The sequence below is a fragment of the Camelus dromedarius genome, chromosome 4 (assembly GCF_036321535.1).
Source record: "Camelus dromedarius isolate mCamDro1 chromosome 4, mCamDro1.pat, whole genome shotgun sequence".
In the NCBI taxonomy this organism is placed as follows: domain Eukaryota; kingdom Metazoa; phylum Chordata; class Mammalia; order Artiodactyla; family Camelidae; genus Camelus; species Camelus dromedarius.
In genome coordinates, this window is record NC_087439.1 from 98046505 (window position 1) to 98074254 (window position 27750).

At 51.5% G+C, this 27750-nt stretch overlaps 1 protein-coding gene across 3 annotated transcripts in view; it reads right to left on the reverse strand.

Moving 5' to 3' along the window:
• The window catches only part of HDLBP (high density lipoprotein binding protein), a 60350-nt gene that overhangs the window by 17614 nt on the left and 14986 nt on the right, over nucleotides 1–27750 (reverse strand). For 2 of the 3 annotated variants that reach the window (XM_031452620.2, XM_031452621.2), the window contains exons 2-10: nucleotides 11647–11709; nucleotides 10363–10475; nucleotides 8495–8652; nucleotides 7185–7400; nucleotides 2220–2426; nucleotides 1917–2132; nucleotides 1233–1439; nucleotides 965–1072; nucleotides 3–107 (exon numbers count right to left, since the gene is read on the reverse strand). In XM_031452620.2, the coding sequence (XP_031308480.1) occupies nucleotides 3–107; nucleotides 965–1072; nucleotides 1233–1439; nucleotides 1917–2132; nucleotides 2220–2426; nucleotides 7185–7400; nucleotides 8495–8652; nucleotides 10363–10438 (1293 nt within the window). In that variant the 5' untranslated portion in view covers nucleotides 10439–10475; nucleotides 11647–11709. Of the gene's footprint in view, nucleotides 1–2; nucleotides 108–964; nucleotides 1073–1232; nucleotides 1440–1916; nucleotides 2133–2219; nucleotides 2427–7184; nucleotides 7401–8494; nucleotides 8653–10362; nucleotides 10476–11646; nucleotides 11710–16092; nucleotides 16227–27750 lie in introns of those variants that run through there. The other variant, XM_031452619.2, reaches the window with a different exon arrangement.

Genomic DNA, 27750 nt, shown 5'->3' on the forward strand with positions numbered 1-27750 from the left:
ACCAAGTCCTTGACCATGGCTTCGATCTGCTCCTGGGCCACGCTGACGTCCTCCGTGGGGCCCTCCAGGGTGATCCTGTCCTCGCCCTCCGTGAACTCGACGTGAACCTGCCACAGCAGAACAAGCCGTCCGCTGAGACAGCAGGCATCGGTGGCCTCCGAGAGCCCGCAAGCGCTCTCCAGGGCGGCAGCAGATCCCAAACGCTTCGTACAAACGCCCATCCACCGGCACCAGCGAGGTGGACGGGGGTCTGGGGGCGAGCGTGATTTTGGTAGGAAATACAGTGTGGAACCTGGGGAGGGAGGCCCTCCCACCGTGCGTCACCAATACCCTGGGTGTGAGGCGCACATGCCACCCGGGCACCAGGGGGCCAGACGAGTGACCACAGGGGGAGCTTCAACCCAGGCGCAGCTGCCCGACCGCGGTCCAGACAGGCCCTGCTCCTCAGCTCCAAGACGCCAGGTAAGGAGTAAAGCCCGAGAGGCACCCCAGCTGGCGTGAGCCGGGGCACGGCCCCTAACACGCACGACGGCGGGCAGGAGGGGGCAAGACAGCGCGTGTGGTCCCTGCTGCTTCCAGCCCTTCCAGCCCACCGGCCCTCCTGCCTCCTCGCAGAACTTAAAGGGCTGCAGGGCAGACGCAGGGACGGGCGGCCCCAGCTCCACACAGCCCACAGACGTAACCGCTCAGAAGCAAGCGCTCCACGACACCGAATGAGATGTTCCCTGAGACAGTCGTGAAACCCAGCAATACACACGCTTCCTCTGGTTACAGAGACCAAAACATGACACAGGTATTTCAAAAAACTTACTCTGCTCTTCCTCAGCTAACCACGGAACAGCTGAGTGCCACACAACTGATGCTTTAAAACACGTGCCCCGGTCTTCACAGGCACCCACAGGACCAAACATGCAGGGAGGGCCGACAGAGGCCAACTCAAAGCAGCAGGTGAAGGCTCCCTCACCTTTGGCATCTGCTGAGTGATTTTGGCCAGGTTCTGCCCTTTCTTGCCGATGATGAAGCGGTGAAGCCAGGAAGGCGCAGAGACGGAGGAGACCGTAAAGCTGTTGGCCTGGGAGAGCAGGTAACAAGTGGGCCTGCGGAGTCCGGCCACACCAACGCCCCCACCCCCCGCCGGGTCACTCCCCGCCCCCCCCCCCCCCCCCCCCCGCGGCCCTGCACTGGCCCTGGGAATCGCTAATCCTGAGTCTGTCCCCGCAAGGAGCAGTTACCTTGGCGTAGACTTCAGTCAGCGCCTGCCCCAGCTTTTCGGGCTCGCCCCGGAGGATCACGGTCTCAGAGGCGCTGTCCGAAGGCGGGATCTCCACAGAAACGCCCGTTCTCTCCAGGATCTCCTGCAGGGAGTTGCCCTTGGGCCCGATGACATACTTGTGCTGGGACTTCTTCACCTCCACCGCGATGGTCGTGGTCTTCTTTTTCTAAGTGAGAGCACCATGCGGGTGTCAGAGGGCAGGACGGGGGCTCCAGAGCAAGCTAAGGCAAGACAATGAGCAGCCCCCTCCAGAAATTCCAGCCCTCAAGAACTGGGTTTTCTCCTCAAAAGACCCACTTGAGACTGATGACTGCAACCAGAAGGAAGTGAGAACACCAAGTGCTCTCCCTAAACTAGGGACCAAGTTCCAGAGCCCGAGGCCCAGCAGCTCGCACGGAGATGCGATCAGCCCCAAGGGGGTGCCCTGGGCATCAAGGGCAGGGGGGCTTGCGTGGGGGCAGCCGCCCCGCACAGCGCTCTGCCCACTGCCCGACAGCCACGGGGGAGCACGGGCACCACCTTCCGACCAGAGACCGAAGCTGTCCAGGCACAGAAGGACACCCAGGGCACGGGGTGGGGCTGGGATGGCAAGGCCTGTCCTCTGCTCCCGCCGGGGGGGGGCTTCCCTCATCCCCGCCGCTACCTTCTCCTCGTAAATCTTCCTGATGCGAGCCACTGCCTGAGCCAGCTGCTCCTTCTCTCCAGTGAAGACGATCTCCGTCCGGTTGACGCTGGGCGGGGGGATGTTGATGCGGGTCCCTGTCTCCTGCATGATCTCACTGACGAGGCGGTTGTAAGGCCCGGCGATGAAGGGGTGGAACGCCTTCTCCACTTCTAGCCTCTCCACAGCACGTTTGTCCTGGGGGAAAGGACAGGACCGTGAGGGCACGGCCCTGGGTGGGGCCCAGGAGGACAGGGCCTGCCAGCAGCCCGGGCGAGGCCTCACCTGCTCGGCGGAGATGAGCAAGACCTCGTGGCGAGCCTTCTCGATGCCCTCTTTGGTGCCGGTGATTCTGATCTGGTTGCTGGCGTCATCTGGGCGTGGGATCTGGATTTTGGTTGCAGTTTTCAGCTCCAGGTCTTGCAGTTTCTCTCCATTTTTGCCAATGACGAAGCGATGGTGTTCTTTGGGGATGGCAACGGTTGCTGAGGCCTACAGCAGGAAAAGAATGGAAGGAAACGGAAGGTTCCGGGAAGGCACGTCTCCCCACCGCGCTCTCCGGTTGGGATGCCATTCTCACCCGTCCTTGCCTGGCCACCCCAGCCCTCCTTCGAAACAGTCTCAGGTCAAAGGTCACGTTCCTGGGGAAGCAGGCCCTGAACCCTAGGCTACATACAGTAAGTTCAAGTCTGCCCTGCAGCTGTCATAATCACGCATGGGTGACAGTCTGTCCTGTGTCTTCTCAGCCTAGCTGTCAGCCGCCACGAGGATGGCAACATTCAAGAACGATGACCGTCCTGCTCCCACCCCAGTGGCTCCCCATGCTGCGCTAGGCCCCAGCGGGAGAGCAGATGCGAGCTGCTGACCAGCTGAGCTGCTGTTTTGGGAGCAGTAAGCTATGTCTTTTTCAGACGTACGCCTCATATGCAGTAAGAAACGCTTTCCCCTGTCTCTTTTGCAACCAGTTCAAATAGACAACTCATCTGAGGAAAGAAAATGAGACTCATCCAAACCCTTCATCCGTTGAGTCAAACTGCCAGACACTGTGCAGCTTTCTGAGGCCACAGGGAGACCTGAGAGGAAGACGGGTTTCCCGTCTTCCTAACTCTATACACGAAAGCCATCAACCAAGAAAACAAAGAAAGGCGGCAAGCGCTAAGGTTCCATCACGAGCGGAACAGGAACCACAGACCAAGGAGTTGCTCTTCTTCCCCACGGGACGTAGTTCCACAGCAACCACTCCTCGTTCACGACAGAGATGCTGCACTGCGCCCCGCAGCCATGAAGAGCCCTCATGGGAAGTCAGACCCGTGGCTGACACATCACGACCACATGAGGGCTATTCCACAAAAGGTGCGGTATTAGGAAACCTATTTATATAATTCATTACATTGCTAGATTCAAGGGGAGACGTGAAAGGATCATCTCTACGAAATTTACACCCTCTCATGACAAAAATCTGCAGGAAAACAGAATTCAGTGTACACACACATGTTTAACGTGACAAACACACTCGCACACCTCAGCGCGAGGGCTGTCCTTGACGGGGGAGCAGACAGCACGCCCGGGACCAGAGGACCACTTCTTTACTAAATTCTCACTGCCCCACAGGAAGAGAAGATGAGAACCCAGAGAACAGCAGCTCTGACTTACACTAACAGCACTGGTTAGAGGATGGAAAGACCACCCATCTCTAAAAAGAAAAAGAAAAGACTGTACAGAGAGTCGCTGGACACCAACAGAGGAGCTGGGCCGCGTGCGTCAGATCAGAACACGCCTGGTAAGTGACCTAGCACCACTCTGAGCGAAAAGCTGAAGATAAAGTCTGCACGCAGAACAAAAGAGGACAGACAGGAACTCCCAGACAAGGACAGTGCAGGCACAGAGGTGGTAACCATGCTGCATGCTGGAGCATAAAGCCATCACCACCAGACAGAGGACGCGAGACAGGGAGAGACAGGCCAACAGATGGGAACGGAAAATCTAGGACCAGATCCAAGTTAATATGAAAACTCAGGGCTTGATAAAAACTGCCATTCAGATCACTGGGCGGAAACTTTAAAAATGGCGCTGATGACTTGACAGCCACATGGCAAACGATGAAACTGGATCTGCACGTTGTACCATTCACAGTAAATCCCAAACGAATCAGGAACTGAAATGTAAGAACACCCTGACAGGCACCAGAGAAAATAAGAGTAAACTTTCTTACAACCCAGAAGCAAAAAAAAAAAAAAAAAAAAAAAAAAAAAAAAAACCATTTCCCAACAGTGACTCAAAAAGCAGAAGATTAATGAATTTGACCCCACAAGAACGAAACTTTCACATCGCAGAACACCTCAAGATCAAAACACAAACGGCAAACTGGGAAACATTGTACCATCCATTACTGCTGGAGGGTTTTAAGCGCCCTAACTGATTGAACAAGACAGACTTCAACTCAGTAGCAAAGGGCCAGAGAACAGTGCAGAGAACACACACGTGGTCCTTGCACAACGAAGAGACTCAGTTGTCCCAGCAGAAAACACAAATTACAAGTGCACCCAGCTGCCTTTCAGAGTGAAAACAAAAACCAACACACAAAGCCCAGAACCCGAGGACCCTGGTGCGGCTGCAAGGGGGTGGGGGAGTGGGTGGGTGTGTGGACACACGTGTTGGCGGGGGGGAGCTGCAAATTACACACAGTTTCCCTCCGACCTGGTCACCTCCCTCTGGGAGATCCACCCCAAGACACACTGGGTGAAACAAAGGACAGCAGATGCCCCAGGTTTTTAACTGTGACAATTTACAAGAGCAGAAGTCTGGAAGCCACCCCAGTGCCCACCAGCAGGAATGCCTGAGTAAATCATTGTGCAGCTGAGCACAGGCAGGTGAGCAGACACAAGGAAGCCACCCTCTGCCTCCATGCAGACACCTCTAGGAACAAGGCGTAGAAGACTGACAGCGAGCCATCCTGCTTCTGTTCTCAAATCAAACAATGGAAAAATATACCAACGACTCAGAATGGTCCCCGGCAGGGAGGCCGGGGTGAAGAGGCCGTCTCCGAATGAACCACACATGGCTGACTCTGCAACCCTGGAATCTGTAGGTACCTTTAAAAAATCTAAAATATAAACAAGACTATACTGTACAGCACAGGGAAATACACACAAGATCTTGTGGTAGCTCACAGCAAAAAAAAATGTGACAATGAATATATGTATGTTCGTGTAAAACTGAAAATTGTGCTCTACACTGGAATTTGACATAACACTGTAAACTGCAACTCAATAAAAAATGTTTAAAAAACCCGAAAATAAATTAAAACAACTGAACCCGACTGTATACAAGGTGACGGCACGACCTCAACGGAGAAAACGACTTCAGTGACTTCAAAACCCATCTTAAGATCCTTCATCTTCATTAGAAGTGTAGTTTGAACTCAAGCAACTTCCTGCTGTAAACGTCTAGAGATCTCAGACTAACAGCTGACTTCAGGTCTGTGGGAGGAAACGGCTCAGGTCAGTCCACACATCTCTGGGTTAGAAATGAGGAAGTGATCCAAGACAACGGTCCTGTCGGAATCATTCTGTCAGAACGCTGCAGGATGCCAGCCTGAAGGAGGCCCCACCTGCCAAAGATGAGACAACTTCTGCTTGAAGAACACCTAACAGACACATCAGAAGTTCGCAACGACACTAAAGATTCATGGATCACCACCAAAGATGCCGGGAAGCCAATATGGTCTAGAAGTTAAGAGGAAAGGGGTCAGTTATCTACCCTATACTTCCCACCTGAAAGGAGAGTTCTTCAGAGGAGAACCAGTGAATCGGGGGGGGGGGGGGGGGGGCAGGAACCACTGTCTGCTGACCCCTCGTGGAATCAACTCAAAGTACAAGCACCACCCGCACGTCTCCTGCCAAACCAGCCAACACGAGCGCGAGCCGGCCCCCAGTCTCATCGCCAGTTCACAGGGATGGTCATACGAGGGACAGTGGCACAAACTAAACACCTGCTTGTCCCCCCAAATCAACAGACTAGCAGCGTTAAGAAAAAAGGAGAGGGCACGTCTGCAGAGTGAAGGGGACTCGAGGTCTGACAAGCATGGCAGTGTGCTGGCCTCACCCAGATGCTGAATGTACTGAAAGGAAAAAAAACCCAGCCGCAGGAGCACCTCAGAGACCCGGAGGAGACTGTGTGCAGACTGGGTTCAACGTAGGTGTGTTAAGAAATTACTAATAATTTTAATGAGGGAGCTGACACAGTAGCTGTATTAGAAAAGGGGGATTAAAAGGGAATTATTGATAGGTGAATACTGTGGGATTTGCCTTAAGGCCCTGGGGGTGGGGGGAGGGTGGTGGCCAGGGCTGCAGACGCACTGGGAGTGCTCCCTCCCTGCCCAGTGCTCAGCTGCAAAACAGTCCGACAGTCACCCAAGTAGATGATAATCCACACACCAGCCACGATGTGAAACAACCACACACATTTTTCATTTCCTACACTTGGGGACTTAATTCCCTGGAGCTAGGGGGTTAGGGCGGGCCCCAGGGGGCTGAGTGAGTATGCGAGCTGGGATCTCACAGGGCAGTGCCCCCTCCCCAAGACCCTGCCTCCGCACCACCCACCCTGGCCCCTCTGGCATCAGATCCCCACCTTCCAACCACCACCCCTAGGGCCAGCTTCCCCAAGAGCGCAGCGGCAGGTAGGAAGAGCTGCTCGTCTCTAACCAGGCCCTCTAAGGCTCTATCGTCACACAACATTTTAATGAGATTCTCTGTGTTCATCTTGGTCTGTAGGTGATGCTGCCCCAGGAAAACTGCATCACTAACTGACATTTATTACAGTGGTTCCCAAATAAATTCTGAGCACTGGTGTCAGTTGGCTAAGGACTAAAGAACAGACAAACTCTGAATCTGTAATCTCCCAAGCCTGGGGCCTGGAAATGTGTGTAGCAACGAATGTACTCACTGACTGTCTCAGCAGAAACTGGGAGCTACCGGTCTGTACACCGGGGTCCTCACCCCACCGTCCAGGCAAGCTAATCAAGTGTCTGAAACTCCGGGACAAGCCTTTAACTTTCAGTTCATTCATCCAAACAGCAAAAAAGGTAGGCGTCCCAGTTCTATTCCTGATGTAGTGCTTTTCCACTAAAAACACCAGGAGGCTATGGACCTGCCCACTGGTGGAAAGAGTCTCGTGAAGTCCGAGCCACGTCCGCAGCGGCCAGCAGCCTGAGTGCAGCCCCGGGGGGACCGGCCTGGGGACACTCACCTGGGTCTGCAGCCTAGCAACAATGTCCTTCCGGGCTTTCATCACGGCGTCCAGCTTCCCTGAAACCATGATGGAGAGGCCCTGGTCCTTGGCGAGGGACAGCTCCAGGTGAGCGCCTGTCCTCTGCATGATCTCGAGGCAGATTTTTGCTTGTTCACCTTCTCCAAACTGGTTCATGTCCTTATACTTTCTCTCCTCCAAGGGCACATGGAACACCTGCTCATAAAGGGTCAGGAAGAGACGGTCACGAGATCAAGAAGAGGAGAGGGCAGTGAAGCCTAGGACTGAACACACTGAGCAAAGAAAGTGGCAGAAAGTGCCTAAGGGCAGGAGGCTGACATCCCAGTGAAGAAGAGAAGCCACCCTGTGCAAATGGGTGGCAAGGGGAGGGTGGGGGGAGGGTCAGGCAACGAGAAGCAAAGTCAGTGACAGAAGCAAACAGAGAGGGGAGAGAGGCTGGGTGGAGGAGGGTGAACGGAGATGCTAAAAAGGTCAGAAGGACCTTCTTCCTTTGCTCTTAAGAGGCAAAGACTAGCGGGCTCTCCTGGGAGGTGACAAAGAGTGAAGGCGGGACAGCAGACGGGGAGCATCTGAGCACAGCAGGGTGTGGGCCCAGAGGCAGAAGGGTGGGGACGGGCCCCTCAGCCCACCCTGCAGGGAGATAAGAAGACAGTGGAGGGTCCTGAGCGGGACACGTTCTGACCGATGACTGAGCAGAGACAGGGGTGGAAGCAGGAGGAGCCAACAGGACTGTGCTTCGTGGCCTGAGCCGCTGGGCGGAATGCGATGCATTCACAAGATCAGGAAGACCGGGAAGAAACCAGGTACATCACAGACAGCCACTCAAAAGACGGCAAGAACCAGAACACAGCTGGCTATGAGTCCTGGGCTCAGGGAAGGGGACTTCTCAGTGCACGGCTGGCAGTCAGCACCCACGACCCGACGTGGACTCACACATAGAAAGCACTGCGCCTGCCAACGCCCAGCTCCAGGGAGCAGAGAGCGGCCAGGGAGGTCCCCGACAGCCCACAGGGGAAGGCTGCGTCAGGACAGCGGGGGGCCGCTGGAGTGGACGGCAGGAAAAGCAAGGGCACTTTCAGCAGCCGGGAGCAGACCAGACTGCTGTGGACAGAAGACAAAGGGGACCATCCCCTCCCCTGAGCTCAGGGGAGGGAGTGCGGGTGGAGTGAAGAGGCTGCTTTACCTGAAAGCCTCCCCTCATGCCCAGAGCACTCTCATTTCTGTGTCTTCCATCGGATACTACGACCTCCTACGTGGAGGGGCAGGGGAAGGCAGAGTGGACCTCCTACCTGAGTGATGACCGAGGCCTTAATGGGCCGGATCTTGTTACTCCAGGCGCCGGCTGGTTCCTGGGCGTTTTCCAAGCAAGCTGCTTTCTCAGGGAGTGGGGGGAAGGCATCCTTGTAGGTTGGAGGGTCGCTCTCCTCTTCTGAATTTAAAGTGGCAACTGGACCGGCCAACAAAGATTAAAGGAAGCACACTGCTTTCAATATTAGAAGAAAAAAACACCAAGGAGGTTTTAACATGAAACAACAGCCTCAATGAAACAGTAAGAAAAAGAACGTAACAGCTGGAGCGACAGCTCCCCTCCCTTCTCACACAGCAGCGCGGCAGGGCCCCGGCAGGTCACCAGGCCCAGCACCCTCCAGGTCAGCGTGTGAACTGCAAGGGCCAGACTCTGACCCTGACAGCAACCCCCTGCCCTGTGAATGGTCAGCTCAGACACCGGTGCCCCCACCCACCGAAAGGGGTGAGCTTCTTGAAGGCAGGCCTTGCCACAGAAATTTTTAAGCCCTTCAAAGAGTCACCCAATCCTTATTTTAAAAAAGCACAACCACAATACCTGGCACACTGCCAGCTCTTACATTTGCAGAACAAAGCCACAGTGACGCCCCAGGCTGGGGGAACCCCCTCCAGGCCAGCTCCAGCTGACTTTGCACTGTAAAGCATGATGCCGAAAGCCTGTGGGACCCCTCACCTCCCCCAGCCCCACAGGGAGCACCAGCCTTGTGGAGACCAGGTCCCTAATAATGAAGGGCTCCCCCCAGAGCACCCTAACATCCCCCTCTCTGTCCTGTCACCCACAGCTGCATGAAAGCAGAGTGTGGCTGTCTGGACCACGCCAGACTTCTGGGGCTGAGCATGGTGTCTGGCAACGGTGGAGCCCAATCAAAACGACTGCAGGCAGATGTGCACAGAGGGACGCCCTTTGGACTCAGACAGGCCCACATCTGACTCCGGGTTCACCACTTCTGGCCGTGTGGCCATGCTATCCCCAGACACCAGTAAGGACTCCATGCTGACACTGCCTTGCTCCATCCAGAAAGGGAAACGCAGACCCCGTAGGGTTGCTCGACCATGTATTAGACCCAGCCCTGCAGGCACCCAGATCCAAAACGAGCAGCAGTGTCAGGGTCTCCACTGCCTAGAAACGAGCACGTGAAACTTACTTAGCGTAGCTGACGAAGTAAGTTTTTAATTTCAGTTGCTGTAAACTTCAGAGCCGATACTCAATTCAGTTACTGAAAACTTTAAAGACTGTTTGGAACAAAGAGTAAAACAATCTGCTCTTCCAACTGAAAATTTTATGAAGTCTGAGCACAAATGAAGGGCTCTGAGTGAAAATTCAGCTGTCCCGTAGTTACAAACATATACCAAATTTTGCAGGACAAAAAAAGAGTGTAAGATATCAGCTTTTACTTGTACATTAAAGAGATGTCGAAATGACAGTGTTTCAGACGTACTGGCTCCTACTCCGTGTCTGCTGGACAGCACTGCCCTTGATCCTGGCCAGCTGTGCTGGGGAACGCAGAAGCCAGAGCCCAGCCTGCATCCTCAAAGCGGTCTCCGGACAGCGCTCTGGGATGCTGCACAGCCCAGACTGGCTCAACACATCTGGGAACAGCCGTTTTGAAAAAGAATCCCATTAACCACAATGGCCAAGTCCACTGGCTTTCCAGAAAGTTGCCCACATTTTAAATCTGACATTTGCCACTGACCTGCACACAAGGGCAGTGCAAAGTAGAGTGCACAACACTGCTGGACCTGCCTACCCCAAAAGCACGGAGCTGAGAGGCATGTCCGCGAAGCCTCAGGCCTGGCCAGGATCTGGGGGAGCATCTTACAGTCAACAGGAAGAGTGAACACGGGCCGTCACCTTTGATCGGTTGCGGAACCAGTCCACTGCGGTGTTCGGCAAAGCTCTCCTGGGTCAAAACTGCAACGGAGCTCATGGTTGATCTCACGCCTCCACACGGTCCGGGTGAGCCACTGAAGCAGAGGGGCGAGTCAGAAGGAGCAGAGTCCAGGCATGGCCAGCTCCCGGCTACAAGGAGCTCTTTAGCTAAGAGCTTCAGCCAAGGCTTTTAACTCTGCTTTTCCAGCAAGTGACACCTTACTTGCCTCACTTACAACCCCTGAGGCAAGGTGATACCCAAACTCTCACCCAGAGATGAAAAGGAGAAATTCATGTAAAGGAGGGTCCTTGGACAACTGTCCCCTCAAAAGCTGCCTGTAACTGAGGAGACGGAGGCTCCAGGTTCAGTATCAGAATGCCCAGGGGCCGCAAGGTACAAGCTACACCCACCTCCCCACTCACAGGGGCCACAGAGACACAGTCTGCACCCCTCTTCTCACCCACAGGAGCCCACGGGAACCCAGCACGTGTCAGATAGAACATCTGGATGGCTCTAACAGCCGTCTCAGTTACTGGGCTAATCTGTTCATCCCCAGGCCCCCTGACACTGTCCAACATGCCCCTGTCATAGCAGCTACAGAAAGCCCTGGACAGCAGCCCCACTGTCCTCTTCGGCAGCAGTAAGAGCAAGAGGTGGTAGCAGGGACAACAGTTTAAGTGGACCCGCAGCAGGTATGACCTGCCCAAGGGCACTCAGCTCCTCAGGGCAGGGCGGGAACCCTGGGCTGACTCCAGACCCCACTCCAGAGGACCCCAGGACTCAGTGCGACTAGCTCTCAAAGACACAGCTCCCTTATTTGGAAAAGGGGCTCATCTGGCCCTGAGGCAGGGCGCTAGCTTCTCTCCCACTCTAGGTGAACTCCACGCCACGCTAAGAGGGAGGACCCACTCTTCACACAATTATGTACCAAGTGTCTTCTTGTACATCAGGGCAAAAATAAGTGGGTCAAGGAACTGAGTAAGAGTGCGTTTTGACATCATTTTTGCAACTCAGTAAGACCTCTCCCCGAATCCAAGAAGAGTAAGGCCTGCACTCCTGAAGAGACGCAGACCCAGATTCAGGTATCACGAGCAAGCATTAGTTCACGCTTACGGAAACAAGGGGAAAAACAGACGGACACCAGAAGACATGTCGAAGGGCCTGCTGGAGGTGCAGTGACAGCGATCCTCTCTGAAGAACCGCCAGAAACTCACAGAGCAGTGAAGGAAGGTGGGACAGCCCAGGGACACCCAGCGAAGACTTACCAGCAAAATGGTCAGTAGCCAGAAGGTCCGTCCTGAGGCCGCCTGTCAGCCTGCCAGCTTTTGCTAGTGTGGGCAAGGAGAAAAACCGGAGAAACGTCACTTGTCTGCACCCTACAGCCCAGATCCTTCTACCTCTTAACCAGCAAAGGTCAAAATACTGTTTACACTTCGGCTAATGATATCAATACTCAGGCAAATTTCCTAGGTGAAAAAATGGAAGAACCCTTTCCCTCAGGCCATTAGCCTCAGACAAGACCTACTACAGTGAAACCCAAACTTTCTAGAACTTCTAGACAGCAGCTTTTCCAGGGACCGGAGGGAATGACCCAACAGGTGCCAAAACTTTTAAACGTAACATTCTGGAGTAAAACCCTCACAGTGCTGCCGGCTCGTTCTGCTGCATGGTCGGGCCATCCTCCCCACACTCCTCTCGTCACTCTCTGCTGGGCCAGAAGGAAAAAGGTCCTGCAGAGGAGAGCAGACTGTGGGCCGTGGGGCCCCAGGGCCCTCCAGGGCGAGCCTGCACGCTCTACAGCCCTTTGTTCTTCTCGCTGCTACCCTACAGCCGCCCTCGGGTCCCTTCTAACCCACTGGAATGTAGAGACCAGGCCACAAAACAGCAGGGTTGCAAAGAGCCTTCAAAGGCCTTCCTGGAGGGCCAAGAGCTACTCTGTCAAGAAAGAGCGCATGGGTCACCTTGCCTTGGGGGACGTCAGGACAGTGGCTGCCAGGCAGGTTACCTGCCACTTTACGCAAAACACCCGCGCGCTTGGTAAGGCCGACACCATGACAGGGGTCAGGCACACGTCTAGAACAGGAGAACTGACAAGCGTAACCAGAACACCCTCCCTAACTGGAGGACAACATCCCCAAAGACCTGTCCCCAACGTGCGCCTGCTTCAGGAGCTAGAAGAGTTTACAGCAGTGGGAGTGCACCAGTAGACCCTCGGGTGCACCGAGGACACAGACCAGCAGCATTCAAGGATTAAAAAAACAAACAAACAACAAACCTCTGAAGGTGGGACTCGAGTCACATGGGGGACATACCACCAGCCAGAGGCCAGACCCTCTACAGGTCCCACAAAGCAAACAAGTGCACCTGAGACCAAGGGGGCCCAGGAGCACACAAACTGACCAAGATTATTTTATTTAAGAATTTGTCTCCAACAAATTCTAATCTGCAAATTTTAATGATTAAGGCAAAAAAGAAAGAAATCCTTTCCATTAAAACAAAGTATCAGAGTATCACATTCACACATCGGTCCTGACAGGGTGTGAAAACTGAGCGCCCCCTGGGACCCCAGGGGTCAGGCCAGCCCCCTGAGCAAGGCTGGAACGGCATGGATGTGTCCTAGGCCAAGGCACCAGTGGAGAAGCCGGGACCCACTGTCCACCCCACTCTCCTCGCTGAGAGCCCCCAGCACGGCCTCCTGCCTGCTGACCTTCCACCTGAAGGGCCTCCCTCTCCCGGTCGGCCCAGGTACCAGCATCACTTCTCCAAACCCACTGATGCCCACTTTTTAACAAGCTGGGCTCACCTACATGCCCTCAGTTAGGCCCATGCCCCCTTCTCTGTGCTCCTACTGACCAGTCCTCCTGCTTCCTGACAGGGCAAGTCTTCAGTGCCCAGTGGCAGCCACACAACAAGCCTGTGAAGTACAGTCACTGTCCACGCCTACTCCAGCCACAGGTCTGTGACGGGTCACCCCCAGTCTGCAGCGGTCACACACAAGACAGGACGAACTCCTCAGTGTCTTCTGAGAAGCTCACACCTCAGCAGTCAGTTGCTGCCAGCCTTCCTATTGAACCCTTAGTCCAAGTGGCTCAAGAAAGAGGCTGAACCTACTAATGTCTGGAGGGAGAACCTGCCAGAGACTCTAACCCTCCCACGTGCACAGGCCCTCAGGCAGCCAAGGACAGAGAGTGGACCTACAAAATACTCCAAGCTGGTTTGACAGGATACACTGGGTCTCTAGTCTCCAGATTTCAAATGGCAGTTTGTCACAGCTGGAAATGAATGGATCACAGCAAGCAACAGATTAACACCTGGGGTTCTGATAGCATCAAACTAGGTTTCTGGGTTGTTTTTTTTCTAAATAAACTTCTCAAAACCCTGTCTTTAGAGAATCCATTTTAAACACGTTTTAAACACGTGGAGACCCACGTGTAAATGCAGGCCTCAGCCCTACCTGAGGGGCTGGGGTAGATCTTACAAAAGGCCAGCCTCAGTGCCCTCTCCACGTCCCCAGCCTGACTGGTGGCCTGTCTCTAGTTCAACAAAGCAGCACCTGTGAATGCTTTGCCCACCCCCACCTGCTACCCCAGGCCCTGGCTCCACCTTCACATACCGCACCTGACGGGTCTGCTCCCGCTCACGGAGATCTTCCCAGTCTCACAAACATCAGGGCACTCGTGCCCTCCACCCCAGCTCCCCAGTCTCAAGTGCCCAGGGGGCCTCAGACAGGCCCCTTCATCGAGTAACAGAGGCCAGACGTCTGCTATCACAGCTTCTCACCTGATCGAGTATCGCTGCTCAAACCGGGCGTGAAAGGAGCACAGCCGTCCCTGCTGGTCTCTGAGGGACACCAGGCTCCGGGACGGCAGCCTTCCCAGAGAGCCCAGGCCCCACCACTGCTCCACCTCTGTGAGGCTGTCAGAACAGGCGGCCTGAAGGTGTGCCCAAACCGGCAACTTCTTTCCCCGTCTAGCCCCAGAGGGCAAGTCTACCTTTTCCTACAAGACTCCTTGAGACACGTGAAGCCCCTTCTCCCACCTCCTTCAGTGATCCCTGAGACGGTCCGTCCCTTCATCATTTCAGCTGCTCTCAGCTACCTTCTGTGCAAGTAGCATGCAGGTCCACCCAGTGCAAATCTCAAACTCTTCTCAACCCGGACTTCCATATACACAGAGAGAAAGCCACATTTCAAAACATAACTATGTAACAAACAGAACCAGAATCAAAGGGAAGAGAATAGATGGAAGCAAAGACTCTCCGGCTGCCTCCATCCTGCGGAGATGAGGGAGTGTGGAGGGCTGGCACGCACTGGACTCCCCATGTGGAGAAGTGTGAAGTCGTGGCATGGCACAGGTGGTTTGTGTCTGAAACTGGGTCCTAACACATGCACAATCAAAGACTTCAAATGAAGATTTTTACTTTTCTTGCTTGTAAACAAAGGTAAGTTGATTTCCTTGTAATGTTTTGCCAATTACACATTCAAAAGGAACCACGTCGTCTTTCCAAAGAACTCAAGAGTTAACAGTCCAGAAAGAATTTTATCTCAGCCAACTGAGGACTTCAGCACCTATTTACATAGACAGAACTGGGCATGGAGGTTTATCAAAAAAACCTCCAGCTGAAACCCAGGACTTCTCTTCTTCCAAAATTAAAATTATTTTCTTTTACCCCTATAGTAATCTTGTAAGGAAAAAAAATTTCAAAGTACTTCTCAAGGCCCACAAACCAGTCTTTAGAATAAAAATATAAAACCCCGATGGGCTGAAAGATCACAAAGCTTAAATCTCAGAAAGGCCATGGGCACAAGGTCGACATGACTGGCGGGAAGGCGGGCATCTGCGTTTCACCGAGTTCTGGAAGTCGGCACCCATCCTGCAGGAGGAACTTTCGCAGATGCCACCTCAGCACGGCCCTCCCACAGGCCACGCGAGCCCGCGGGCGGGGACAGGCTTAAAGGGGCAGTAACCCGCTCTGCCTCTCCGCCTTTCATCCAAATTCGGTACTTTTCCGTAATGTATTTTTCGTCCGCGGACCCTGGGGCACATCCAAGTTGCACTCCGGCGAGCAGCAGGGCCCGGCCGACCACGCAGACGGCAGCAGGTGGAGGTGCAGCAGGGCCTGCTCAGGCCCAGTCCCGCCGTCCCGTCCGGTCCCGCCGCCCGGGCTGCCCCGCGGGACCAGCACCGGCCCCCACCCCCGCCCCCGCCGGTCGGCCGAGCTGGGGGAGGGGCGTCCCTGCTGGGGAGCGGGAGGGGGAGGGGGCAGCGGCCCGGCCGCCAACGTCACCAACCTGGGCCCAGGTCGGCCGCCCCTCCCCCCGCCGCGGCCCGGGTCGGGGGAGCGCGGGGCGCGGGGAGAGCGGGACCAGACTGGGGCGGGGGGCTGCCCCGCCGGACGGGGAGCAGTGCGGAGCCGCGGCCGCGGGACTCGGGGAAAGTTTCTCACTCTCCCGGTGCCAGCGCCGAGGCCCATGCGCAGTGGTGACACGTAGCCGCCCCCCCCACCCCGCGCCGCGCAGGAGGGGCACCCGCGCCGGGGGCACTACGCCGGCCCGGGTAGGGGTTACGGCGGGCGGGGGGGACGGGGCAGAAGGCGGCCGAGGCCCCCTCCCCCGCCCGCCCGGCGCTCCACGTCGGCAGCCCGGTGCCCCAACTTCTCCGCGCAGCCCCGCGACCGGCACCCCGGCCAGCGCCCCCCGCCCGCCCGCTCACCGCGAGGTGCACCCGCCTCCCGGCCTGTCCGTCCGTCTGTCCGCTCTCCGCGGGAGAAGCCGGGACCTCCGCTCGCTCGCTCCCTCCAGGCCGGCGCCCGGGCCCCCGCGGCTATATAGGGCGGCGGCTCCAATCCCGCCCGGACACGTCAGACCGCGGCCGCCCCGCCCGCAGGCCGGCCAACGCCGCGCCCCCGCCCGAGCTCCAGAGAGGGCACCCCAGGAGTCGTGCCCAACTCCACAGGGCTCCGCAGCCTTTCCTGGGGTGGGGGACCAATCGCCACCTTCAGAAAGCGGGGGAGCACGCGAGGGAGGGGAGGGGGCAGAAAGGTCTGCAGCTGTAACAGCGGAGGTCACCAGCATCACCACCCCATCCCAAAAAGAAACAAGAAACCTCGAGGGACAACACAAAAGAAATTAGCTGCCGGCCCCAACCATTTACAACTTCCAGTTGCTGGAGGACGACCTGGCCTAAAAAGACTCCCATGGGAACACGTCCCATGCCCCCAAAGTTTGTAGCACAGATTTTCATTCTCTCACTGGCCTGTGGTTGTTCCTTGTGCCCCTCACTTCTATAAAATATCCCTACTCTATTCCTTGGCTACCGGCTTAATCTCTTTAGAAGTGTTATCTCTAGGGTGTTCCTAGGATGCAGCTGGCCCCAGAGGGATCAGAACAGAATCCCGCCCCTGGGGACTCCCACCCTGGTGGATGGAGGGACAAGTCAGGTCTGCATTCACGGTGTAGTAAGAGGCCACCACCACTCCTGCTTCTCTCTCAAGGGTTCAGGCCTAGTGGGGGATTAGGCACAGATGCCGTCTGCACCTCTGAAGGCGGAGCGTAAGTAGAATCCTACCGAAGTGTGGGCGTGCACCACATGGGGCAGGACCAGGACCACTCCTTGAAGCGGGTGAAGCAGGGCCCTCTCAGGCCCGGCCGGCCGTGAGGTCGGGCTGGAGAGGACTCCAAGGCTAGGTCAGCACAGCTGGAAGGCATGATACAAGGCTGCTAGGGGTGATGGGAAGCTGGCGGGGGGCTCTGAGGGCAGAAAGCAGCACCAGACGGATTTTTTTATTGGAACACTGTCAAAGTGTGTATACAGGGGAAGGAGGGCTGAGGCTCGACAACGCCACAGCAGTCTGAAGACAATGGCTCTCCATTAAGGTTGGCGGTGGAAGACACACTAAGTGGACAGACACGAAAGGGAGTGCCGGGAAGCCCCTCATTAGTTGAACGTGGGGAACAACAGGAGTCAAGAATAGCAGGGGGCTGCTGGCTGCCTGCACTGGGATGGGGAGGCCAATGGAAGCCTCCACTGGTAAGGGGGCGCGTGGTGCAAACACTCAGGACATGACACGAGAGATGGCCAACTGTACGTACAAGCTGAAGGCCAGGGAAGAGGCCGTCACAGCCGACAGGGACACCGCAGGGGAAGAAACCACGGAGTTGAGGACATTCATCAGCACAGTGCCGCAAGTCAGCAGGATGGTACCTGGAGAGGTGCCGCCTCCTTAGACTTGTGAAGACGTCTCTAAGCACCTCTTCCTGTATTACCACTGTGGTTTGTAGGTAGTCCTTCCATGGGCATGAACCAACCAGCAAGTGTGTTTTGCTGTTATTTTTTGTTTTTGAGGGCTCACCACTACAGAGGGGGATAGGGAGGGAGGGGAGGGGAGGGGTGGGACTCAGAAAGTCAAGGAACTTCCAAGAAAGCTAGTAAGTCATCAGAGAAGCAGAGTACTTGGAGCATAGGCGGCCTTAAAAGAGTCGGTTAAGAACATATAATTAACAAAAGATATTGTAAAATCAAATATTAAATTTGTGCTACAAACCATCCCAGGATGCTTCTGTGCTGGTAATTACCACGAGTTTTTCTCCCTAGCAAGCTTTACTAAGCTGAAACTAACAGTTTGCAGAGGCAAATTTTGAGACATCTGAATCCAGCAATATTCAAACTAGATAATGTGCAAAGCCCTCAAAAGGCTGCCTCAAAAGGTGAATATCAGTATGCAACATTTGGGATTTCAGCTTTCAAGGGGACAGGGGAGAAGCTTTGGGCCTCAAGGTAAAAGGTTAGAGGCAGCCCCCCTTCCACACACACACTTAAAGCCATAATCCCCAAAGGGACTAACCCACAACAGAAGGTAGGTAAAAACAAAAAGAAGCCCACTAGCATAGAGAGACAGGATGCCCTGACTGGCCCGTGCTGGGAGGTGGGGACACCACTTGAGCATTAGCAGCCGTGGGCTAGTCTTCAGTAAAGGTTTAGGGTTCAAATTCCTACAGCCCCATTTGTCCAAGAACCCCTAACCCAAACGTACAAATTAACAAAACAGAAAGGAATCTCACTGGGGAGCGAATAAATCTCACGCCAGGCTGCAGATCCACCCACACTGGAGAGAGGCTCCAAAATTCAAAATTCAAAAACTAAGAAGACTGAAATAGGATCAGACTCAAGAACTTCAGGTGACAGAACTATCAGATTGAGACTATAAAAAAATCTCCAAGTGACCAGAGATATAAGGGATAAAATGGCATTAAAAAGTCAAGAGCTGGAACAAATTAAAGAAGTTAAGACCCTCAGGTAAGAGGATCAGGAAGTCCAGCACATGTCAAGTAGGAGGCCCAAAAGAAGAAACTACAAAGAACAGAGAACCCTGGGAAAATACTGACGAAAATTCTAGAATGCAAAGCTATAACGTGCCCTTCCCCGCCTCAAAAGAGAACAGGTGGCCAGCAGGGCAATTTAAACTAATCTACACCGAAACCTCACATAGTAATAGTGAAACCCCCCAAACGCTGAAGAGTAGAGTAGACCTCAAAAGCAGCTAGAAAGAGAGGACAGGTCCCCGGGAGGGAGCACCGTGCTCACTGGTGTGGGGCCTCCGGGGACAGCGAGACACACCTACACGCTGTGCTGACCGCAGTGACTGCCAACTCAGCAGTCTTTGTCTTAAGAATGAAATACACACTTTCAGACAAAAATTTAAAAAATTACTATCAATGGATAACTGCTGAAGTAACTATCAAAGAGGAAAAACGGAAGCCAGGGACTCGCGAAAGGCAATACCGATGAAGAAACCAGTAGCCGAGACGGAGTGAAACAAGCACCGACCGCTTCCTCGGACCACCACCACCGTCTGCAGTCACAGTGCAAGACAGACTTCAGAGCCAAGGCAGCAATAAGCACAGTGGGAGGGGACTGCAGCTACAGCACCTTCAGATCATTGTATCAGGGGAGGTCAGAGACACTAATTCCGCCCTTGTTGAGTGATAAAAATTTAGAAATAACCTAGTAGAAACAGAAACAGTTTTAAAACTTTCAAGCCAAAATCCAAGCTCTTATTCAAATGGAAGTTATCAGCAACATTCAAGATCTTGAATCAGGTCGGAGGCTCAGAAGTACTCATTATAAAACACATTATTACTTATTGGTTATGTGCTTTCTGTATCACTAATTATTTAATAAAAGAGAAAAAAGAAAACAGGATAAGAAGCAAGAAAAGCAGAAGAGAAGCAATTTGAAGGCAAGGCAGACACCACATTACAAACTGATTATACTTCAATAAAAATAAAAATAAAGATTAAAAAAATAAAATCACGGCAAATAAAACACAAAATATGACGGAAGAAATACATCTAATGTGGCAATAATCTAATGTTAATACACTAAACTAGCCAGTTACAAAATCCAGCTATCAGCTATTCAAGAATCCTGACCATGAGGACATAGAGGCTGAAAACAAAGGGATGGAAAAGTACCAGGGGGACACTGAGGCTGGGCTCGGGGTGCCATTCCCAGATAAAACAGACTGTATCATAAGAAGCATTACTAAGAACAAGGAAGGTCAAGAATAACAAACTCAATCAACTCTGATTACGTATGTATCTAACAACACAGCTACTAAAGGAAAAACTGAAGGTTACTAGACGTTGAACTAGCCAAGATTATGGGAAAGGAAGATCCAACTCTTGGTAACATAGATTACGGAGGTTAAAAATGTACAGAAAATCAAAGCAATGCAGTTAATAAACCTACGTTACTGGTCTTATATAATCCTTTGCCAAATGATTAGAAATGACACATTCTTTTTCAGTATATACTGAACTTTTATAAAAATTGGCCAGGAGCTGAGGCCAAAAATTTTTTCAACAAATGGCAGAAAATTAGTATCATAACAACATACTGTGACCACAACACAATCAACTAGAAGTCAAGTTAAAAGTTTAAAAAGCCTGGAAATTTAAAATCTTGCTCCTAAATAACTCATGAGTCAAAGAAATCTGAAAATATTTAGAACTGAGTATTAAAGCAGTTACATATCCAGACTTGTGGAATGAAGCCAGAGTGTAACCTGGAGACAAATTTATAACCTTAGTCGTCATATTAGTGAAGAGGAAAATGCAGAAATTAATTAGGTAATCACTTTTTTGAAATTAGAAAAAAACAACAGGATAAACCTAAAGAAAGTAGAAATAGATTAATGAAGTAAAAGACAGACTACAGAGAATGAACCACCTACAGCTGAGCCTAAACGACTCGTTCGCTCCATGCCATAAACCATCAACAGAACAAGAGAACAGGTGAAAACAGACACTACTAAGACTTCGAAGGGGGTAAAAAAGAGTAACTACAACAGAGACTGTGAAAAACCATACAAGAGTTCTATTGAGAAAAGCATCAAAAACTTGAAAACAGGTGAAATAGGCCATCTCTAGAAAAATAAGTTACCCAAACCAAGTCTGTCAGAAATGGAAAGTGTAAATAACTAACACTCTCCAATCTCTGAAGAAACAAACATAAAAAGTCACAACCAAAGGGCAGGCCCAGGTGCTTTTGTAAGGAAGCCCAGAGGAGAGACTGTCTTCCCAACTCACTCACAGAGCCGGGCCCTTTAACACCTCTCAGACAAGGATAGCAGGAGAAAAGAATGTGTGACTTTCATCTAGGTACTTAAAAAGCAAAAGCCTAAAATAATCTAGCAAACTGATCCAGAAATGTAAAAACAAACATGTATACACATAAAATGATAAAGTTTAACCCAACAGTGCAAGGTGGTGCAGTACCAGAAACATAAAGTAATTCATCACATTATTAGCACCAGAGCAAGAATGATCTGGTTATCTCAGAACGATCAAATGGAGACTCATTCACCCATTCTTGATAAAAACCAGCAGTACAAGGACACTTCCCTGACTCGATGACGGTCACCTAATCGAGAGCCCTCATCAGAAGCGTTCACACTGGGGGCATGAGGAAGACAGGTTGCACTGAGCATTTTATGTATTCGAACCTACACTAGAGATTCTAGCCAGGGCAGTAAGGCAAGAAAAAGAAAGGTATGAGTGTTCACGGACAACACAGCTGTCTAAGGACAAGACCCAAGACCCTGGGGAACCCACAAATGCACTATCAGAATGGAAGAGTCAGTCAGTTTTCTGGAAACACGATCAGGACATAAAATCAATTATGCTCCAAAACACCAGCAACAAACTATTAGAAATAAATCTAGTAAGGAAGTAGGATTCACAGAGAACACTGTAAAAAACCTTTGTCAAAATACAGAAAAGACCTAGATAAACACGGAAATGTCCATGTTCCCCTACACAGGAAGACGAAATCACACACTGCAGTTCTCTCCTAATCAGACTGGAAATTCAGTGCAAGTGCAATGTACATCCCAAGAGGGGCAAGTATATGCATGTGAGCGTGCGTAATTTTACAGTCAGATTTTATACAATTTTCATTTATAGAACAATTTCTATACACACTTATATGGAAATATTTTATAATTCTGTATCAGAAAACAATGTGCATAAACGCACAATTTTTAGAATATTTACACATACAAGCTATACGTCCACAGCACCTTTATACAAAAGCTCAACGGCCACAAACAGCCATTACAACTCCGAGGAAACCCAGGTGGGGAGGACCTGCCCTCCCCAGTCCCAGACTTTACAGCTACAGTAACTCAGGTGGCCTGTGCCTGTGCACAAACAGGCACAGAGAACCCGGCACAGACACCAAAACAGACAGATGCCACTTTAATCATGAGAGGTGGCCTTGTGGATGGACCACACCATCAATGCCCCTGGGAAAACCAGTCCTCCAGGTGAGAAGAAACCTAGGCCCTTGCTTCATACCACTCACAAGGCCTATTAAGGCTTAAGATGCAAATACTGAACCACCTGACTTCTAGTACCCGCGACAGGAACAAGCTCTCCCACGCGGGTGAGGGAACCGTGTGTGAGAACCACATCACAGCACCGTTAGCCAGAGCCAGCGGTGCTCAACATCTACACACAGAGACACATCAGCAGACAAACTGAGGTGTATCCTGACAGGAACTCGTTCAAGGAGGGTCCCGTTGATGGGGCCAGGGGACAAGCCTGGGGCTTGGGAGCGTCCAGGTCTGACGCTTGCTCAGGAGCCCTGCAGCCCTGCAGGGAGCCGGTGCTAAGGGCTGGGGGTGTTCAACACAGTCCGCCCTCCCACACCAAGGGTGGTGTTCAGGTCAGGGCAAAGAATGTTTTCATCACTCTGGATAGCTAAACATACTAAAAAACTCCTTTCAGGATTAAGCTTACTTATACACGGCTATAAATACAAACTGTAGCATCAACCCAAGTTGACCTGTAGCATATTCTAATACCGAAAACACCAAAACCAGGTTCCTTTACTACCATATGTACATTCAACTCAGCACTGTTTCCCCCAAGTAACAGCAGTCCAAGTTCAGGTGAGAGCGGAGCAAAGAGCAGGCGGTAATGACTTTCCTCTCACGTGGTTTTGCTCCTCCTCCACTAACTCTGTCAGCCCCACTTCTTTCTAGGAAGTGACAGAAGGGTGACAAAGAATTCTCCTCAACGACATGCACTTCCACGTGGTGCGAAGACAGTAACTTAACTGAGTTTTAGCTGAGCCATGACAGGCCTCTCCAGTGAGAAGACTGTATGAAAAACACAAACCTGCTGTCAGGACCCTACCTTCGGAATCTTGTGAGACAGTATTTGGGTCACCCTGGCTGGTTGTTTAAGCTCTGTTTCCCATCTGTATAAACCCTGGGGCCTCTGTAAATTGTTAAAAAGATCAAGGAAGATAATCTGCTCTATAGTAAGTATCCAACTATTTGGGAATATTAGCATTTAATTCCACTAAATAAACATACCACATTCTGCTTAAAAGAATACATTTAACATAATACTGTATTACATTAACTTTATAAATACTGAAACAGCATAACTTTATACATATGAGTAAAGAATGATATTTATTTAGTCTAAATTAAGAATATGTGTCAGACAAATATACCTCATAACTCGTTTTAAGATGCAGCTGGTTCAAAAGAGTAAGTTAATGGATTTCCATAGAAATGAAATGAAACAGTCCTCTGCAGAGAGCCGTGCTGGCTGACGTGTGTCCATGGACACATGAGATGTGGCTAGTTCGAACTGACACAGGTTGTTAAGTCTGAAATACACATTGGTAATGTTACGCTGATTACATGTTGAAATGGTATTTTGGATTAGGCCAGCCACAATATATCACTGACTTAAATTTCACTTGTTTCCTTTTGTTTTTTTAAGCTGGACACTAGAAACTTTTAGCTGACATGTGGAGCTCTTACTGAACAGCAAGGCCACAAGAGCTGTTTTTCTGAATCAAAGCAGATATGCAACCTGACAAAAAGTTGTCCTTATTAATAAACTTTATAAAAACAGTCAATCTTTCACAGAAATGCATGCAACATTTACTTAACGTGTACAAAAAAATGCAGTTCGAAGGCAGGATGAGACTCTACATTTCACCTCTCAAGTCGGCAGAAACACAGTAGGATGACAGAAAAGCTGGGAGGACACCAGAGGAAGCACAGAGTTTGAATAAAAACAGACGTGACCTCCTTGAAGAGCCATTTAATCACACGTTATAATTTAAAATGCAAATTTTCTTTGACTCACCAATTGCTACTTCTAAGACTTTCTTGCATATATGTTCATAGATATGCCCAAAGGTAAATATACTGTAGCATTTTTGTAGAAGCAAGGACTGGACACCCGTGCTGTTTCCACCAGGAGGAGACTGACTGTGTAGCACACAGCCTCACACCTGACTTTCACAAACACCCAAGCCTCCACGCTCCCAGCGAACTATGAGCTGATGCCCCTCTCCCCAGATGGACGCCTGGCTCCAGCCCCACCAGTGATGGTGCATGCTGGATCCCCAAGCCGCGCATGCCAGTTCTGCTTGTTAATGTAATCACATACTATGAAAATAATACAAGTAAGGAAGTAAGAGTCAAGAGAGACGTTTCTATGAACACTTAAGTTTACCACATCGAAATTCTCAGTAAAGCCAATTTGCCTTAAAAAAACTGTCACATTGAAAAAAATCTTAGAAATCTCAAGGAACCGTACATTCTAACTGCTTTGTAAGTGTCTTAAATTCCTGATCCACCTCAAAGAAACTGATGCTGAACATCCTAGATGACATGCGGCTGGTTTATGTACGAAGAGATTACGCAGAACAGCCAGCAGGGCCTCCAACACAAGGTCTCGGCCCTGCATGGTGTGAGCGCCCCCGTCCCAGCCACGTACCCAATGTCCATGTCAGCAGCGAGAAAAGGGCACCTGTGGTCATACTGATGTGTAACCAGCTGTCAGAGAGACCTATTTGTGCATAAAATATCTCTAGAAGGACACTCAAGCCATTGAGAACAAAGGACAGGAGCACAGAGCTGGGCGTGAGAAGCATCGGTTCCAGGTTAAGGAGGGGACTGCACTTACTGCCTCGGAAAGACAGCAATTTTACTATGAAGTCAGAAGGTGAGCACATGTGAACATAGCGTACATTCCATATACCACTTGCCAAAAAAGTATGTTTTAACAGGTACAGAAATTATGGTTGCACAAGTGCTAAGTGCTCACCACAGGTAACTGGGGGGCGGGGCACGCTCTGTACTACGTGACGCTTCTTACTTTCTCGACAAAGATGCTTCCCGTTGGAGAGGGGAATAAGAGGTGCTACTAACCGCACGAGCTACGACAAACAAGTAAAGGCAGAGTCACAAGAACCTTCTTTCCTGTTCCATTAGACCATGTTATCAGCAAGAAGTCTAAAGTAAGCCTTTTGCTGCTGTAATTTCTTGGTGAGGGACTGCTGATCGCAGAGAGGGTAAGACTTTGGCCCATCAAACTCTGTGAACTGGAAGGCACCTCAACTGTCTCAAGCGTGTGGAGAGCAGCGCAGAAGGACCGGGGCTCTGTGCAGCTGCCAGCACACGACCAGAACAATGAGCAGAGACACCTTCCACCTGAGCACAAAGACGAAGGTCCTTGAGAGGGAGCAGTCTGGACTCGCACCCTGGGAAACTGGGCAGAGCCCTTCCTGCCCGGTGACCCACTCCCTGCGGGGCGGCTGTCCGGGTGAGATGCCTCCTTGGGGTCTCCTTCTCTAAAAGTCTGACTGTGTCAAAGAGATAACCACTGCTTCGGGGCAGAAGGGCATCACTGAAACATCTCTGAACGCTGTGCTTCAGAGCAGCTCCTCCACACATACATTGGTCTGCACAGGCTGGACGTCCACTGGCCCTGCCTCATTGGCGACGGCGTTCCTGGGAAGAGAAGGACGAGGATGGAATGGCCACAGAGGAGGGGGCTCCAGCAGTCTCCCCATCAGTCCTACAATCACATTACAAGAAACAAAGTAATTTCAAGGTTGACCTAGGGCAACTGATACTTGAAGATACTTTTCTCCTACACAGAAAAGTTCCATGGGCTCATGTTCATACAACAGGCACAGACACCAGAAAAATCCAGCCTCCCAGCCTCTCCTCTCCAGATTCCAGCCTCAGCAGCACTCCAGGGTGCCATCTGTTTGTCGACACGGGCAAGCCACACCTCTTCAACCGGGCTGTCTCCTCGTTTGCTAAATGAGGAGACGGGACTCCTCCGTCTCTTCTGAAACCATCTTTCTACGTCTGCCCTGGGGGTAAACCCCACTTTGGGATTTAAAGACCTCCTAGAAACCCTTAGTAATACAGCTGTCCCCTCCAGCCCCTACGAAAGAACTAATTCAACATCAAGGTGCAGTAATGCAAGTACAGTAAGTACCCAGACCAAAGCAGAGCTATCTAACCTCTGTCCTGAGTCAAACCCTGGACCCAGGGTAGGCTGCCATGCTGTAAGAGCATCTGGGGAGCAGGAACTCAGAGGTGCCATCTGTCAGGAGAAAAGGCAGGACAGGGCAAGCGTTAACCCCACCACTAGAAAACCAGTAATCACCAAAGAGGGACAGAAGACAAAGACAACTGGCTGAGGCTCCACGGGCAGCCAAGGACAGGGAGCAGGGGCAGCGGGGTCCAGACCAGCACGGCAGCCCGACCACAGGGAGCCCATGGAGGCCAGCTCCAAGAGACAAGAAGACCCAACTGCGGTGAGCTCCAGTCACTGTGTGAAGAAGCGGTTGTGGAGACACGGACGCTAAAGAGGTCTGGAAGCAACCACAAACTCCTTAAGGAGGAGGCAGACTGGATCCTGTGTCCACGCGGTGACGCGCAAGGGGCTGGATAAGATCTCCACATGCAGTTATGCGCGGTCTCTCGGGCATGCGGTCGGCGGGAAAGGCAAAGGAGGCAGCAGGTGCAGACTATGTGCCCTTACTCCCAGAAGGAGTCAGAAACACAAGTGTCTACCTGTCTGGCTGCATCTTCAAGAAACAATGGGAGAAGGAAAAAAGGGAGGAGGGACAGGGATGGAATCAAACTCATGAATATGCCATGATTCACAGCTTTGCCTTTAGAACCATGTAAATCAGAGAAGAACAAACTGAAAACAAATATGTCCTACTCCTTTATTGTGATGCAGGTTACATAGGTGGGTGCCATTAATGCTTATGGCTCAATGAATTTTCACTAAGGATTTGCATAGCTCTCTGTATGTTTATCATACTTAATAAACAATTTTACTAAAAAAATTGAAATCAACCTAACAATGTCACTTTGGCGGCATAAGCATCAGAGAAATCGTAACTTTCAAACACAACAACCTGACAGTATACTCCAGGTGGGATACACCCTACTAACTCTAGTTAACATCATTCTGAAAGGGCTTCACGGTCCAGGATAAGGGGACTAGGTAGTCAAGTCAACAGCCTTAAAACCACGATTTTCAGCACGAGTACATCTTCATCTGAATTCACGACTGCTTCCGAGGTCTGTCTGTTCTGAGGAGCAGTGCAGCGGCACAAGGCCTCCCAGCACGTGGACCGCAGCGTCCACACGGCTCCCCACTCAGAGGAGCCAGAGTTCCTTGGAAGAACAGGCGGTTCCAGGTCTAGTGCAGAAGATGGACAAGACGGGATGTTCTTGAAAGCAAGGACACAGTCAGACTAGTGGGGTCATGTCCGAGGAACACAGAAGCCAACTTGGGAAACAACACGAATACCAATGGGCTGAAACACAATTATCTACATATCCACAAGTTTATAACACTGGGGGGAAGCAACAAAAGTGCACTGTTGCTTCAGAAGTTGCCAGTCCATACGTATTCTAAATGTTAATAAAGGAAAGAAACCATTTCTCCTTTCTCTCCAGCAGGAATTGTATTTCAAAGTAACCAGAATTGATAAAGGAAAACTTCTTCATGTAAAAATGCCAAC